Source organism: Columba livia, chromosome 2, assembly GCF_036013475.1.
Source record: "Columba livia isolate bColLiv1 breed racing homer chromosome 2, bColLiv1.pat.W.v2, whole genome shotgun sequence".
Lineage (NCBI taxonomy): Eukaryota > Metazoa > Chordata > Aves > Columbiformes > Columbidae > Columba > Columba livia.
The window spans coordinates 89280256-89298239 of NC_088603.1; the positions used below are offsets into that span (position 1 = coordinate 89280256).

A 17984-nucleotide genomic window follows, 5' to 3' on the forward strand; every position below is an offset into this window, starting at 1 on the left:
TCAGACTGACTGCTGTTTGAAGGCCTTGTTTTATACGGCTGGACTAATACTATTGCACAAATTGCTACCTTTCGAAAGCTGTGATGTGAACCTCCTTGAACAACTGCTACTTTAGTGCCACAAGAAAAAATGCCGTTCATATAACAACTCTCTTCCCTTCAGAAGGAATAGTGAAACCAAGCAAAATAAAAACACGGCCATCCTTCTTCCCAGAGGAGTCATGCTTTGGGGATGTTTTCTCCTGTCTCAAGTTCTGGAGCTGCTGAGCTGAGATGGGCACAGGTGGTTCACCCCTCCTAAGGCACTGTTCCCCCCAAGCATGCCCCAATCTCACCAAGCGCTCAGCAGAAACCGTGTCACCAAAGCCCATCTTGCTGTTGTGTGGGGTTTTCTAAATACCCCCCACACACCCAGTTACACTGAAGGTCCTCTACTGTCCCCCACCTGTCATGCCCTGCCTAGCTCCTCAGGCTTTCATGGACCTTCCTCCTCTTTTCTTTCCCTCTCTTCTCACTGAAGACAGGGGACACTAGAGGGTACATCTTTCAAAAAAGTAGGGATGATGGGGCACTCTCCCTGCATGAGTTAATGTGAAGGGATGTGTGTGTTAGGATGATCCCCTTGTGCTGTGGGGGCTGCATGCCTATGCTGGGGTCAGTATGTGCGTATCCTCACTTTACCTATTATTAGGATAAAAATGGTTATCCTCAGCGCTCTTAGACGTCTAGATGAAGTGCCTGCATAGCTGTGAGGTTTTATGTTTATATTGATATTAACCAGGCAAACAACTGATTTTAATTTGATAAAGAATATATCTTGTGCTTGGGTGCCAATCTTTCACATCAAGGTTACTCTCAAAAACATTGTTCAAAATTTCAGTCTCCCTAATCTCATGGAGTAGATGTTTAACTTTTCCTGACTAATAGCCAGCTATCTTCAGCAAGGGTATCTATTCTCACTGTCTTGAACCTGATCTAATGGAGATGCTCAGCACACCAGTTTTTCTTAAGTCATTCCTTGCCAGCACCATTTTTATTTCAACTACTGTGTTATTGTTTGTTTTCCATTCGGCTGTTCCTAGTAAAATTAAGCCAATTCCTAGTAAAATTAAGTTAAACCAGCACAGACTGTTTTGTGCACAGGACAGCTCTGATTTAGCTAATGCAAAGTTCTCATCACACAGACAAGACCCAGCAAAAGGGAAAGCATCTTGAATGAGATGCAGACTTTGATGCTCATCCAGAGACACAGTTGTCCTTCCTACTGCTGCCTGGAGTGGGGAGTGGGGAGCAGAGTGGGGAGACCTGGGCCTGTGGTTTTATGCTGTTATCTATTCTGTGAATAAACAGGAGGACTTCAGTCTCCAGGGTTTTCTGTGTTATACCAGGACTATAAAACCCCCATTAAAGACATTGCTAATAGCAGCCTTCAAGTAGTACGTTCTCATGTTTCTCTCTTCTTCTAGTTCAGAATTCACACTGAAGGAAACACCAAACCTTTCTTAAATATCTGCTGTTTGACTATAATATATGACAGTTTGATACTGGGGCAACGGTCGAGTCTCAGTTCTGCAAGGGTCCTAATGTCAGGTACCATCTGTCACTTAATATACCTATGAATCTGAATAAACAGAAGCTGAAGTCCAATGAGAAATATTTTAGATAAAGGAACGAGGGTATTTACCTCTTACTTTGCCACGAAGGCTATGACGAGCTGCCGTTTGTTGCTAAGAAAGTGTTCTGAGGCTTTGCCCTTCTTATCACACAGTGGTATCTTGAACTTTCAGCCCTGTCTGATTTGTGTGCCATATAATTAGATCTGGGTGAGGCAGACCTCCTACAAAGAGAGGTCTGGATGCTGAAGATCTCAGGTCTTGTACTGAAGTTTCATCTGGAAACATGAAAATGCTAGAACCACAAATTGGCTTCTCTCTCCTCTTTATTACAGAAGTAGCATTGCCCTCCCAAATCCCCCACTTCCTTCTGTCTTGCTCTAGCTACAATTAGCTGCTGTTTGACAGCAAAACTTACATGCTTGTAAATGCAAAAGTTCAAGTTGTTCTTCTAGAATTAGTGATGCAGTGTGCTGGTTGCTCACCCCATGTCAGAGTTTAAGCTACATAAGTCATAAAATGACTGCTTTTAGAAGAGGCAAAGATTCCGTTCTTTATTCAGAGGTAATTAGATGATAATTTAAAGACAAATACTTCTTAATTATTATTAATCAGGTAATGAGAAATGTCTACCCTAACTCTATAAGACTTAGTCTAGAAGCCCCATAGCAATCTGGAATTTCATTTTACTAGCACAACCTACAGAAATATTTGAATTCTTAGTATCCTTCAAAACTTTAGTCTTGCATTTTAAAGTTTCAGAAGATTAAACCATTGTTTAGCTGGTGAATATCTGACTGAGAGATATGAGATGGTGTCAATAGAAATAATTTGGTAGACAGGACTCATAGATGTTTATAGCGAGAACCCAGCAGCCAAAAGAGTTCAGCACCTGCATCCTCCTGTGGAGGAGTTCGAGCGTCTGGGTTTTCACAAATAACAGGCACTCATGAAGGTACTTAACAGTGAAACATTAGTATCCAGCAGATTTTCATTGCTCTTCTGAGTACCAATATTGCAGTGCTACCATTTTAATGAAAAATTTAAAAAATCTGAAAATTTTACCTAGCCTTAAAATTTCAGTTATAATGCCAACTACTTTGGGAAAACCAGCCCTAGCTCTGAGTAGGGCACAGCAGGATATGCAAAAGAGCTACTGCGACAGAAGGGTTAGTGTGGCTGGGACTGCTCTGGAACATCTGTAAAGCAAAACTCATAGAAGATTATACTGGTGTGTCAGTTAATGCAGCTTAAAAATAAATAAACACATAAATAAATAACCTTTTGGGTTCCAAGCCTTTGCTCAGCTCCAGAACAAAAACATCAAGCTTAAAGATCTCTGTCTATCTTTTCTTTTGCATTTCTGTCCCAACAGTGTCGCTATCTGGGTTTCAGCCATCATCTTTATAACAGATCATTCTGCCCATTTTCTGTATCAAAAAGTATAAAGGAGGAAAACATGATTATATTTAAGTACAAAAGCGTTCATCAGCTATTCAAAAGAGCGGGTAAATAGTTCAAAGAGCAAATCATATACCATTTCATGGCTAGAAAAGGCTGAAGACAAGACGGAGTTAAAGCAGCGCGATCTGATGCTGCAGTGTGGACAGAGACGGGCACAGCCTGCGCTGCCCCGATTAAGCGCTGCTTAACCACCACCGCCCGCGCCCAGGGCTCGGCTATAGCGCGGGTTTGCAGCTGAGCCCCGCAGGTGCGTGCGGCCGTGCCAGCCGGGCACCCGCGCTCCTCTCCCGAGGGGGCAGCCTCGGCAGCGGGTACGCGCCTCACGCAGCGGGGAGCGCGCCCATCCCCGCCGCATCGCGCCGCAGGCTTTGTGCGGGTACGGAGCTCACGTCCCGAAGCGGCATCGTTACACCGGCAAAAGTTTCAGCCGTCGTTGTGCGGGACTGACCCCAAACGAGCCCGCGCTGCACCCCTGTTGCCTCCCGACAGCCGCTCGCCCTCCTGCTGCGCCAGGCTCCCCCCTCCCCCGGCGCGGCTGAGAGGCCCGGAGCGTGCCCGCCGTGGAGCCCTGCGGGACGAGTGGGTTTGCAACCCCACGCACCTCCCCCGCACACACACGCCGCGGGCGGGGAGGCGCGGGTAGGGACGCTGTGCGGCCGCACCAGACGCTGCCGTCCCCCGCCGAGCGGCGAGTCCCCTCCCCGCCGGCCCGGCAGCGCAGCGAGCGAGGGGGCGCACCCGCCGTTCTGCCCCGCTGCCGCCGTCCCCGGTGTCGGGGGCGCACGGCCGCCATGTGAAGGAAACGGGGGCCACGGCGGAGCCCGCCCCTGGGGCGGCGGGGCCGGATCGGCTGGCCGCCGCGCTGCGCTGCAGGCTTTGCGGGTCCGCGGAGGCGCGGCGGGCGGGCAGCAACAAGCCGACGCCGGCCGCCCGCCCGCGGCCCCACCATGGGAGCCGGGCGGGGGGCGAGGCTCGCCGTTCCGAGCCGCCGGCGGGGCTGAGCCCGCCTCCAGCGCAGGTAGGGAAGCACCGCGCCGGGCCGGGTCACTGCGGAAGCTGTCGGGCTGGGGAAGGGGCTGGCCCCGGCTCCCTCCCATCCCACCGTGGAGGGGGTCGGGCGGCGCTGCCCGGCCCGCCGGAAAGTTTGGGCAGGCTGCGCGGCGCCCTGGCTCCCCCGCGGCGGCCGGGCAGCGTGTGGCGGGCGGAGCGCGCTGCCCCGCGGTGCCGGCGGTGAGGGCCGGGGGAGGCGGGCGGGCGGGCAGGGAAGCTTTTAAATGGCTTTGAGCAGCGGTACCTCGGAGGTGGGGCCGTGCCGGGAGCCTGGAGCATCTTTGCTTATCGTGGCCGGAATAGTGTACGTATTGTGGTTTGTGGTGTTTTAATTTCTTTATTTTTCTTTTTTTTTTTTTTTTTTTTCCGATTTAATGTTCAGTGTTTTAAGGACAGGAGCCGGGAGTGCTGCTGAACTCCTGGAATACGTGGGTTAAATTATAACCCTCTGCTGCGGAAACTCTTAACGGCTCTGCTTTGCCTTTAAATCACGGGGAGAAAGAGGTGGTGTGTGCTTGTTTAGGTAGTTTGGAAGAGAAGTAGTTTAGCTCTACTTGCTTTAATATGCTTGTTTTTAGTTGTCTTTAAAAGAAATGTGCTCAGCGGCAGGTATTAAAAAAAGAAATACCCAGCACACTTCAGACCGAATAAGAGGTTAATGGAAATACCGTTCATGCAGTCAGCAAATAGGGCTCAATTGGCTGATTTCTGTTCTGCACTCTACTGTGTTTTGGGGAGCTCCATTTAATTTAGCATCCATCCTCTTCACGTCTTGTCATTTGAAAGGAAAAATAGCCCCCATATGTCCTGTTTTTTGCATGTACCTGCCTTTGCACATCCTAACTTCCCGAGTTCTGCGTGGTGCTCTCACAGAGCCGAAGACACCCGGTCTGTGTCCAGAGCTCTGCTATTTATAAGACTTGTCAGAGCCAGGGAGGAGGGATGCAGCACTAGGCTGTTGTTTGCCTTTTGCATAAACTACCGAGACAGGTTGCATATTGTTTGAGATGTTGTATCGGCGGAGGCGTGGGGAGGGGGAGAAGTGCAGAAGCTGAAGTGTTCCTAATCTTTCTCTTCCTAGGGACTGTGGATCTGAGAAGCACTTCCCTCCGATGTGAATGCAGTGTCCCCTGTGGGATGCAGTAGGTGATGCCCAGCTCTACTGCAATGGCAATTGGAGCTCTCTCTAGCTCTCTTCTCGTAACCTGCTGCCTCATGGTTGCCCTCTGTAGCTCCACCATACCTGTACAAAAACTGGCCAAGGCTCAAGACAAACAGGAGATAAAGGCGAGCCAGGAAAAGAGAGATCACACATCAACACGGGACAGCCAGACAGGCCCGGGGAAAATGAATGAGATCGGCAGGAGCGGAAGGGAGGAGGGCAGCAGGGACTGGAAGAGCAAAGGAAACAGGAACTACTCAAACAAGGAGTCTTGGACTAAGCAAAAGCAGGCTTGGAGCAGTCAGGGGACGAGTGGTAAATCCAGGAGCATCCAAGTGCAAGAGCAAAGAGACGCCGCTCTCGAGGAACCTCAGGTGGCTGAAGATTCAACTCTCCCAGAAGCTGTTGCGAGCGCCACTCCTGAGCCTCCAGAGGAGTATGTCTACCCGGACTACCGTGGGAAAGGCTGCGTGGACGAGAGCGGCTTCGTCTATGCCATCGGAGAGAAGTTTGCGCCGGGCCCCTCGGCCTGCCCCTGCCTGTGCACTGAGGAGGGCCCGCTGTGCATCCAGCCCGAGTGCCCCAGGCTCCACCCTCGCTGCCTGCATGTGGACACCACGCAGTGCTGCCCGCAGTGCAAGGAGAGGAAGAACTACTGCGAGTTCCGAGGGAAAACCTACCAGACCCTGGAGGAGTTCATGGTAAGGGCTGAAGCCAGAAGTCGTTTTTGTGGGTCCTTCTTGTCCTTGCGTTCTTCACGTGCTTTCTCAGAGGACGTTCTGGGCCTCCCCCTCCCTGCTTCATTTCTGCGTTAATGCTGCTTCTGCAGCACTGTGAAATAACCCCCTTAAACACAACCTTTCTTGCTCCACTGTAACATCTTTTAATGAGGTGGCTGATCTTGATGAGTTCCTTTGGTATTTACAGTAAAAAATGCTACTTGAAAGGATGGTACTTGATGGTGACATGGATTTTACAAGAATTTCCAGCATTATGTTTGTTTCCTGTGAAACTTGCACCTTGCAGGAATCAAGCAGGGTTTTGTGGGCTAACTTCTGTTGCTAGTATTCGTTCTGTGATGATACCTTTTTCCTAATGGTAATTTTTCCTTTGGTTGGTTTTTGTTTGTTTGTTTGTTTGTTTGTTTGTGTTTAAACTGTGCTGCCGATGTTGCATAATGTTTGTTTTCCAAGAGTGACTATGGACCTTTTTTTTCATAAGAACATGGTTTGCCGTCTGCATTACAGTGATAACCTAAACAAAGGACTTGAAAAGCTTTATGTTGAGGGAAATCCTTTTAGAGTAGGGCCTTTTTAGCATCACTGTACAAGGTTATTGTCATTGAAAATGCAACTTATTATACTACACTGAAAAGTTTTGGGAGTTGAGGCCAACTCCCTGGTTGGCCACTTTCCTTTTTTCCCATTAGGATTTTATTGTGGCTGAGATCTGCAAGCACACTCTTAAGAACTTGCTTGTGAGTGACTGTTAGGTACAGGGATGGTTCAAAACCCATTTCTGAATACACCTGAGATTTTTGAGCTGAATATAGTGAGGAGAGTACAAAGTCCAGTTTGAGGTTCTAGCAGCTTGAGTCTCTCTCAGGATGGAGAAGAAGAAATGTGTTTGTGAAGGCTGTAAATAAGTTGCTGCCTCTGCTCTCTGTGGTATCTCTGTGTTCTTGGAAACTTAATTTTGGTTCATAATGTCTTTCCACATTATTCAGCCTTCTTGAAAAATAAACAAGTACATTAAGGAGAAGAATCACTCTCTCCGGAATAAATCACAGTTTTTCCCCATATTCTCTTTAGGCAGTAACGTGTGAATTGTCAGTGATTTTTCAAAGCACGGCAGAAAGCATCATGTCATCCTTCCCTTTTTCCATGTCACCCTCAAGGATTGCATTCAGCTTCAGGGTGACAGTACTTTAAGAGGGAGAAGGTACTTCTAACAGCAACTAGTTGGTATGACCTTTTTGGAGATGGATTGTGAGATCCCTCCTTTTCCAGAGAAGTTAATTCTGAGGGGTGGTTCAAAACAGTGATGCTTCTGCACATGGACTGCGTAAGTCTCCCTGTCCAAGTTTTAAAGGCTTCTCCTGCATGCTCTTCTAATTAGTTACTTTTCTTTATATAGTGTAAAGCAAGCCTAATGTACCTTGTTGTACTGAGCATGTAGTGAGAGGATAAAACCATAGGGCTTCTTGTTACCTTGGAACACGTCTGGCAGCCTTGATAAAAAGGGAATGCCGAACGGTGACATTTACAGAAATGTTCTGAAAAGACTTTGGCTTTCAGTTTTCTATTTAACCACATTCAACCTTTAGCTCTTGTGCTGATACCGTCTTGTAATGAAACATCATTTCCCTTCCTGCTTTGTTTTCCCTGCCAGCTTTGGAAACATGAGTGAGAAGGGATGCCCACTTGGGATGTACAAGGAAAGTTACCAGTGCAATTAGGCAGTGGAACTGCAGCCTGTTTATTTTGACATGTGGGGGTCTTGATTTTAAGTTGAGCATCAATGTTGGTTTCAATATTGTGAGTACAAAAAAAGTAGATGCAGCTATGTGCCCATGCTACTGCGATGTGGAGAGGTAAAGCACAGATGTAATCAGGTTGCTGCTGCTCCGTGGAAGCCATTGCAAATGCAAGTAGTTGCACGCAATTTCGAAGGTCATTTATAGAGTTTAAAGTTGATGGTCTTGGAGAGGTTACTAATATGCCATTTCTTTATTAAGGTCAGGGAAGGTGTTATAAATGGATAGCAATCTGATTTTTCTCTGTATCTGCACCTACTGTTTGTGGCGAAGAGTACTGAAGGAAGGAGAAGATGACCTCAACTTCTAAGTGACAGTACCTGCACAAACATTTATGTATAGTTTCATAAATATGCATGCAAGTTTGGGAGTTTGCTTATATTAAATTCATATATGGCTTGGCATGGCAAAAAAAATTACCCTGACCAGAGCCAGGTGAGTATGCCAGGGAATGGGAGGTTTGATGCATTTCTTCCTTGATTCACAGACCTTCCTGCAGGCTTTTCTCATGCGTGTGTGTATGTGCATGTGTTTTTCTGTTTTCAAAAATGACATGGATGGTGACACAAAACGTGTGGGGGAAGGATGAGGTCTTGTAAAGCTGTTTCCATCAGCACCCCCTCTACTCTTCTATGCATATCATAAGGCAGGGTATCAGAGGGATCGTGGTGTCCATGTGAGTGGAACTGGGAGCAGAAGCCTTTATCGGTGAAATGGAATGAGAATAAAATTGTATGCTGGGGCTGGAGATTGCTGTCCATGTGCTCCACTAGATGTTTTGTAATCTCACAGTAAGATTTGAAAATGCAGGCTGACTTAAAAAGTCTTACAAGCACCATAAATTCTCTTCAGAAGTATAATATGGTTTGGGAAAGACCTAGTATTTTTGAAAGCTGTTGTTTTGTGTGCTTTGTTTAGAATTTCTCTGCTACCAAATTCCCTATTTATTTATGAATAAGTTGGAAATCTGAAAGTCAACAAGTCCAAATGGATATTGAAACATCTGTGGCACAGAAGGCACAGAGAAGTAAAAACAAGGCTGATATGTTTATTCTTGTCAGCCTAACCCCATTCTTGTTCTCCTGAGATGTATAGGCAAGGGAATATTACTAGAAATTCCAGGACACTAGCAAATGATTTTGGGATTATGATTGATTTTTTTAAAAAACTTAAATGTTTTCAAGACTCAAGGAACCAAATGCACAGTATATATATGTATATTTTTTAATTCAGACTTTTTGTTGGTTTGCTTTTGGATTATTTTGTTTTTTAATTAGAGTTTGACATGCAGAAAGGGGGAAGAGAAAGCTCAAATTACTTTGGACCAGGACTTCAATGAGTGCAAATGATTTGTCATTTCTTAATTATGGCAATTTACACTAAGTTTCTGGATAAACCTGCTATCCTTACTAAACTACTGTTTTCTTCATGGCCCACTAGTGGGAAATCTACCTGTTTACACAATGGTATGTTTGCTTTCTTACATCATCTGCAACTCTATTAATACATCTGCTCATAAACTTCCCTTTAAACAATTTTAAATACATGTTTTGTTTCATTTTTTGTTTTGTTTGTTTGTTTGTTTGCTTTCCTTTTTTTGCCATATGTACTCTATTTTCCACAGGTTTTACAGCTGCCTGGTGAATAGTCAAGACTTCTGTGTCTCTTGTTTTCTTCCCCCAGGTGTTGCATAGGCAGAACTACTGCTGCTGTAGAGTTAATAGCTTCATCTGTAGGACACGGAGAGGTAGCATCATCAGTCTTCAGAGGGAGGTTGATAGATGGTGTTATTTCCAGTCCAGCCTGGTTATGTCAGATGTGCTGAGCCTGAGTGCTACTGGGCTGGTGGTTTCCAGATGTGCAAATGCTCACTGCATTGGCTGCCACTGGGAACTGTGCTGCAGGGAGTGCTCTTACCTTGTAGAAATAGAAGAAAAGATATGAAGAACCAAATCTGTCTTTTCATTTTGATTCCTTTAGCTGTTGTTATATAAACATGCTGTCTTATTTCCTCTCTCCCTGTCCCTAGTGATGATTATGTCTCCAAGTATTAAGCTGCCATTAAGATGCAGAAAGAAGTGGCATTTTTCTACAGTTTCTGCTACATCCTGATGATATATAAAAAGCCATACACTACCATTTAGTCCAAAGGCTAACAGATAAAAGTTGATGCTAGTACCATTTTAGCAGCCACTGTGGTTCACTTACATGCCGTAAAAGAGCTTTGTATAAATAAGCACGTGGAGACCTTCCTTAACTCTGCTACCATTACTTGTATTGGTGGGTTGTACAGACTACAGTAGTTCTTAAAGGTGTACTGCAGTTATTCCTCTGAAATCCCATGATCTATTATATGGGAAGGGTATTAATGACTGCAGTATCATGTTAACGATGTTCTCCATCCATGGAAGATGAAGTCTTCAAGTGTATGTGCTATATAGGATGGAAATTCATTATTCTGAATAATCATTGTTAGATAAATATTAGATCCCTGTTGTTTCTCATTCAGTACCCCATTTCCCTGATAATAAGACCTAGCCCAAAAATAAGCCCTAGCATGATTTTTCAGGATTTTTGAGGATGCTCGAAATATAAGCCCTACTCCAAAAATAAGCCCTAGTTACAGTTCATTAAAAAAGTTAAGTTAAATAGTGTCCAGGCAGCTATCCATTTAAAAAAGTAAATATCTTTTGGAGCAAAAAATGCTATAAGACCCTGTCTTATTTTCAGGAAAACAGGGTAGTATTTTCAATGCTTCATTAAATGGCTTCTCCTTCTAGGAATATTAGACTTCTGTCAAATTTGGAATTCTAGTTAATTAGAATGTGTTTGAATTTTACAGTTGAGAGATTTTAGGAATAACATCTATGTGCTGTCTTATTTCCTGATTATCATCAGATACTCTAGTTTCTAATATTGAGTGGCATAGCTACTAATTGGAGTCCTGAGAGAGGGAATATCTGTTGTTGTAGTTACTGATCTCGTTGAAGTGTGGTCATTGGCAAATTGTCATCTTTTTCAAGTGATGACAAAACATGTTGAAAGCAGTTGAAAGCTATAGGTTTGCCTTGTTGAGCCTTATCTTTGGAATGGAGGTCTAGTAGGATGAATTTTTAAAAATCAATCAATTCTCCCCAAAAAGCATGTTTTCATAACTTAGTAGTTATTGCTGCTGTATTTAACTCCAGAGAGAAGGCTTCTTACTATTGACTTGCAGATAATTAGGAGCTCGGGTTTGCTGACACTCAAAATTTCACGTGCAGTTCAAGTGATTAACTGGAATACCTGAGCCTCTCAGTTCTGAACACTGGATCAGAAACCTCCTCAGCCACTGACACTCTGGTTCTGCAAGTGAACATGGCACTTTATAAACAACTACAGGAGAAATTTTTTGTCCCACAGCCTGCAATAAAAATCTGCAGTACTGGGCTGTCAGCCTCTGTACTGCATTTTACAAATGTGTGGTGTGGTGTTATCTTAGAGTGTAAAAAGAAAACTGGAAGTGAGTAGCTGGCAAAGGAAGCCTGAAAGAAATAATAGCAATAAAGAAAGCAGCACAATAAGAAACCCTGTTTAGGCTTTCTAAGCAGAGGGAATGGCATGAAAAGAGACTAGAGTGCATAAGCAAATAACATCCCTGGCAGGTGGTAAGAAAAGTGGCAAAGCATGGATGAGCATTTAGTTGGAAATGATGCTGTGCAAGCACCAGCATGTTTGAACCTTGGAAGTGAGAAGGATGTGAAAGAAGCAAGCAAGCAGCAAATGGATTTGAGGAAAAATGTGATGGGCTGCCTAAGAAATAGGGAAAAGAAAGCAGATGATGTGCAAGTTAGATGTCTGGATGGTTCTTCACAAAGCATATTTTGTTTGAGGTTACTCTGCTTTTATTGGAGAAATGCAATGGATGGTTGTTTGGCATTAACTGGAATCTGGAAAGAAAAAGGGTCTATAAAAAGTTACCTCATCCTTAAGTAAACCTAGAATCTGCACAGATTGTAGATTTAGAGGATTGTTGATAATAACATTCAGCTGCATTTTCATCCTCAAATCTTAGCGTGGATGCCAGTGTGGGTTTTTTTGGAGTACAGCAATGAGATTTACAGTATACCATTTATTGCTCTTCAGCACTCTTGCTTCTCTCTACCTTCAGCTCCCTGTGTGGTACAAGGACGTCAGCAATGCAATGTGCAGTGCCTGGTCAGCAACACTGTAGGGTGCAGCTGGAACTGTACACGTGGCAAATGCAGACATTTGAAAGTCCATTTTTTCCTAAATAGGGCCTTGATGTTGTTTTGTTTGGAATTAATTTCATTGAAGTAGGTCATTCAAGTAATCATCTCATGGTACTCCTATTCCATAGAGTTCTTCAAAACCGGTAACATTTCAGTATGTAAAAGGGATGACCTGTATTTCGCTTCACCCATTTCTTTGAATTGCAGTTTCTTTTCGGAAAGTTACAAGCATTACAAGAATGATCCAAATACAAGTAATCTATGGGAAATACCTGTATTCAAAGAATGTTTCTTTCCTGACTTCTCCTTGAAAATGATAATTTTCAATAAAATGAAACTTCCTGGTACCAAAAAGCTTTCAAACCTGGAAAAATTGCAATTAGTATTTCTATGAAAGGAAGTTTCATATTTGATTTAGCAACATTTTACTTCCTTAAATACAATATTTTTTGCTGAATTACTTTTGAACCTCTAATAGAATTAAACAGGATTTCAACTCAGTTATGAACTTTATTTACCGGAAGTTCATTAGAAGCGTGTTAGGGAAATTTTTGCTTCCTTTGTGTTAAAAGTCTAAAGTGTTCTTGTTCCCAGGATCCCTTTGACTTTCCCATTTGGTGCGCACATTCAGAGCAGAACCTGTGTTGTTTTGTGTTGTGGTTTTTGCTCTTCAAGAGCCCAGCTTCAACAATCTCTGCATTATTCAGACCAAAATAAGCTTGTTCTGTTTTGTTTTGTTTTTAAGGGGGGAAGAAAAAGAGATGAAAGAAAGAGCAATGCAGGTGGGAAAGTAGTCATTGCACACTTCAGGAGGGCATTAAGTGAAGAGAGTTAAAAGATGACTGGATTTGTGTTTCAGGTTTCTCCATGTGAGAAGTGTCGCTGTGAAGCCAATGGTGAGGTGCTGTGCACTGTCTCGGCTTGTCCCCAGACGGAGTGTGTGGATCCGGTGTATGAGCCCGATCAGTGCTGCCCTATCTGCAAAAACGGTAAGCGACGGCTGCAGAACTAGACGGGGGCTTCTGTCAGAGAGATCCAAGTTGCTCTGCTCTGGATTTGAAAAATAATTCAAATATTTTCCTTTTTCACCAGAGATGGAATAGAGTTGTCTATGGGTGGTGTGTTCCCAGTGTGGGGAGCCAGATCTTCCCTTAACTGCGGTAGACTCGATTATGACCTACAGGGATTTTTGTTACCCAGGAGACAATTAGGGTGTTAATATCAGAGATTCATGTAGCTTCTGAATATAAATTTTGCATGAACTCATTGTGGATGTGTTTTATGTAGGCACACAAAACAGAACTCAGGCTCTTCATGTTATCTACCTTTCAATGTGAGCATTAAAAGTTACTTTTGTTCTCCCTTCTTATTTGTTCCCCTTTCAGAGATTCTTCTTTTATTTTTTTTTTTCCTGAGGCGAATCAAATGTACCTTATTGAGCTCATTTAATTTTCATAACTAAATGAATTAAACTCCCAAGTTTAATTGAATATTTTTCGTAACTAAATTAGACAGAAAGTCTTTCTACTCCCACCAAGGGCTTGCATTAGATCAAAGTCTTGGTCTATTTAGAGGAAAAAATTACATGACACACTAGCTCATCACTTATAAAGAAGAAATGATAATTTATTAATAGAAATGAAAGCTGCAAAATCTCAAATGAAATTATATTTAAAATGAAAAAAGACATTTAAAAATACTCAGATAATTTCCAGCCATATGTTATTTCTCTAGAATAGGTAGGTTCCATTATATTAGCTGAAACAAACCGATTGAAATTGTGGAAAAGCTAGGGGAGGAGAGAGTGTACAGCATATGCTTTCCAAAAATTCAACAGTAGATGACAAGGGATAGTTAATTGCATCAGTGGAGTTTCATTTGTATGGGTATAAAGGTAATTGCTTCACATCCCTTAACTGGTTGGTACAACCCTGTAGGAATTTGTTCTCAGCTGTACAGCTTAAGGGCACTCTGCCTTTGGAGATGAGGACAGGCAAATTTTGAGGCATTTAGTGGCAGTTCCTGAAAAAGGCTGAATTTGGGAGCTGGTAATGTGATAGCTAGCCCGTCCAGAGGATCCTTTAGCACTTGTTTGATGGCAAGAGCTTTCCGACGTGATCACAGGCTTTTTGTGTGCACCGTGCTCTGCATCAGTTTCCAGGTCACGGTGACTCTTGGTGGGCAAAAGGTCTGTTTTCAGTAGTAGGCATGAAGTTAAACATAATGAAGTCTTTGGAATCTTTCGCACTGAATTTCTCCGGTAGTGTTAACACTGAAGCTGGATCGACTTTACATTGGTGCACATTCTCCCACAAGCATCGACACAATGTGCTGCAGTGGCCATCTCCCAGCAGTGCTTGCCTTTGGATTGAGGAGGTGCAGCAGTGCCGGGCTTGGCTTGCATGTTCACATAGATCCCTCAACATGTTTCCCAGAAATGGAGGCTGTTTAAAAAATTGTGCATAAACATGCCTTGGTTATGAGGAGGCTGCCCTCTCTGAGTGCTAGAGCTGAACTACCCAAGTTCTGCCTGTTGGAAAAGGGTGGCCTTGTCCTCAGCATCTGAATCCCCAGATAAATGCATATTCCTAGGGTACATCCGTAAGCTGGCATCCCTGACCCAGTTTCAGACCAAGGTGACCAGAGCTGACTGTTTCCAGTGAGCTGTACTGTCACTTCTCTGCATGTCAGAGAACTAAGAGTGGCTTTCCTTGTTAGCTTTTAGACAAGGAAAAAAGCCATTAACAATAACAACAAAAACAGGATAGTTCAGAACCAGCTTGAATTTTCTGGTTCAGCAGTTTCAGTATAGCATCACAAAGAAATTTCTGAAGAATCTTCTCCATCTGGGGAGTGCGTTTAAAAAATAATATCAGGCTATTTGCTTTCCAATCTTATTTTAAAGTATGGGACATGTGCAGTATGCAAGGAACTTCAGTGAATTGCTGAATGTTTTTAATTAGGTTGGAGCAAAAACCTACCGAGCAGGAAAGCCTAGCCTGCCTCGTCCCCTCATTTTCAAGCCTACTGGAACAAATGTGCTGTGAATGTGAGTCAGGGAAACAATCATCACGTTGTGCTTCAGGGTTGATACTTGCAGCAATGACATCAAAGACATCGTGTTAGTGACCCAAGAGAGCTTGGGTGATGTACAGGGAGCTCAGCCGCATAACCTGAGTGGTGGAAAAGGTGGAGCTGTGGGAAGTGTATAAGTGGGGTAACTGCCCTCGTGCTCTTCATTCTGCCCTTGGTAGAGCAAGAAGGGGTGGGAGGTGAGGTTTGGGTTCTCTACGTGTGCTGACATTTGTGTGTTAGAAATGCACAAGCTCCAGCTCAGATTTCCCTCCATTTTCTGGCACTCTGTAACTGATAAGACTTTCCCAGTTTGCCTGACCTTCAGATTGCGGGTGGTGAACCAACGGTGTCAGGGCTAAGCAACTACATCCATCACTGGTAAGACCACATACAAATGCCTGATTAAGAATTATGCAGGAGATCTGGTGAAAGCCTGCCATTATTAGAAATGAATGAATTTGGTCTCTTGGCAGGTGTGAGACACATTGTGTTATCCCTTGTGGGAAGGAGTCACTGTAGTTCACTTAGCCAGCCTGATTACGCAAAAGTGCTGGCAACCTTTCAGATGAGGGATGGAGAAGTAACTGTCCATCAGGCTTACACAACGTAAGAAGTAGTGAATGGAAAACTTTCAGAGTGAAGAACAGTCTTATATATATGATTTAATAATCTTCTGTATCACATCCTGACTTTCAAGAAGAAGCCTAGATACTTCCATAGCTGAAGATGTTTTCTTCTTTGTGAACAGGGACAGGGAGTACTTCAAAGAAGTATGTGCTCTGAACAGTAGTCTATGGAAGGGATAAAAGGTGACACCTCACTGAGAAAATCTTGGGCTGAGGGGAATTCTCTTGCTTTTCATGTCTCAGGTCACTCCAGCTAAGGGAGCAGTTTCATGTTTGCATGCCCTGCAAGGAAGCAGGGTATGGACAGATGGGGATGGAGGAGAGACTTTCTTCTTGTGTGGGTTGACATGTTGAGCTTCATGCTTTCAGTAAATAAACAGCAGCAGCAACAAGAAAAAAAAATCCAGAAAGTTAAATCTGACTTCAGAGAGTTGCATTAAGTAACACATGCCCAATTCATATCTCCATCCTACTTTACAGTATTAGCAACGTTGTTACTTCTGTGGAAGCTGTACCTGTTCACAGCAATATCAATAAGCTCAGAATTGGGTACAGAGAGTTATGCAGTTTGTATAGAATGAAGGGTAGGGATAATTGGCATACAATTCCCTTTCTGTTAGGAAAAGTCTGTGCACTTGTCACTGATTCATTTGGGGCAGTGGGAGGGGTTAGAGGGTAACACTGAAAGTGAATTATCATGGTAGATTAAATTACCTTGGTTGTCTGTTCCACTTCTGTTTCCAGTATTAGAGCCCTGATAGGCGTACACAGCTGAATGCCACTTTGCCTGAAGCGTGTGGCTGCAGAGCAGTCGGTGGAGTTAAGGGGTGGCTCTGCTCCAGCCAGTGTCTTTGCAGGAGGATTAAATCCACAGCCCACACGGAGTCTGGAAGGGGAGGTGTGGTTGCTGGATGAAAAAACATTTTGTTCTAAGGTCCTCGAGAGATTTTTGTTTCATTATATGGCTGAAAGATTGTCCCAGATAAGATGAAGCTGATCCTGGTGCGTTCCTAGCATTTATCTGTCTGTGCATCAGTGTTGTTTCTGTGTCTGCAGTAGGGAGAGCTGAACTTCTCCTGTCAGTGAAGGGTTGTAGCTGCCCAGTCGTAAAGAAAAGCATTGATGCCAAGGGGTCATGTGTGTCCACATGTCTTGTCTGTTCTCACTGGCCTTGCAATAGGGAGACTTTACTCTGGACATAGTCATCTCAGGTGTCTTAGGCAGGATGCGTCAGGACTTCATTTTATATTTAGGTTCACAGTTACAGTTGAAATACATGCATCATGTGGTTGAAATGGTGGCCACTAGTAGGGTGCAGGTCATCTAGCATGATGTGGCCAGAGACGGTGAATGATCATGGTTTTGCATACCAGTACTGTGAGGTTGACTCACTGGAACTTGCTTTAGTACCTTTATGTACAATTACAATATTTAGGCATGGAGAGACTTGAGAGTGTCTGTGAATGGCATGTGGGGACCTCCATCTGTCCGAAAGAGGTCCAGGGGGGTCAAAAACCTGATAAATACTGGCAGAGCTGCTGTCTCCTTCTGTGACTGTTGTTACATCAGGACTTTGTCAACACAGGGCTTGAATCTATTAAAATATGTTGCTGGTCGAGGCAGTACCATAGTCCCTGTGAACTGTTATGCCTCTAAAATCCAGGTGTAGAGAGGGTTTGTTGGGCTGAGTGACCTGTGCAGCCATAACAAGCCTGAGGATGCTTATTCCAGGTGGATATAGAGAAGCTGCCCCTTGGCAGTGAGCTGACTTTGCTCTTGCGTACAGCCCCAACTTGGCTCAAGCACCATAGAGAATCTGACCTGTAAAACTGAATGTCTTTCTGCAGTGTGTTTAAATAAAATATGATATTCCTTTGACTGTATTTGCCTTGATCTCAGCGATGAAGAAAATATCATAATGCTGTCTAGGTAGAGGTCAAGGAAGGACTATTGCAAACATCAGGAATTTAAGCTGCTGTGAAATTTAAATAAACAGTGCCTTTGATTGTCCTCTCCTCCTCATTCTGTTTTTATTTTAAATGACTTTTTCAGTCAAGCTTTGGCAGCTAACTTATATATAGGAAGACCCAGAAGTTTTAAAGCCTGAGAGTGGTTCTTCAGTCTGCATTAAGGAAGGGAACCAATCTGGTGGTCATGGCGGTCTCTTCTAGATGTAAAACACAGGAATCATAAGATGATTGTAAAGTCTAGTTTCTAAGATTGAAAA

The 17984-nt window shown here is 43.8% G+C and overlaps 1 protein-coding gene across 2 annotated transcripts in view; it reads left to right on the forward strand.

The window, feature by feature from the left end:
• The first annotated feature begins 3424 nt into the window (after positions 1-3424).
• VWC2 (von Willebrand factor C domain containing 2) overlaps positions 3425-17984 on the forward strand; it is a 59024-nt gene continuing 44464 nt past the window's right edge. The window contains exons 1-3 of one of the 2 annotated variants that reach the window (XM_065052732.1): positions 3425-4094; positions 5208-5989; positions 12916-13045. In XM_065052732.1, the coding sequence (XP_064908804.1) occupies positions 5276-5989; positions 12916-13045 (844 nt within the window). In that variant the 5' untranslated portion in view covers positions 3425-4094; positions 5208-5275. Of the gene's footprint in view, positions 4095-4282; positions 4431-5207; positions 5990-12915; positions 13046-17984 lie in introns of those variants that run through there. The other variant, XM_021280674.2, reaches the window with a different exon arrangement.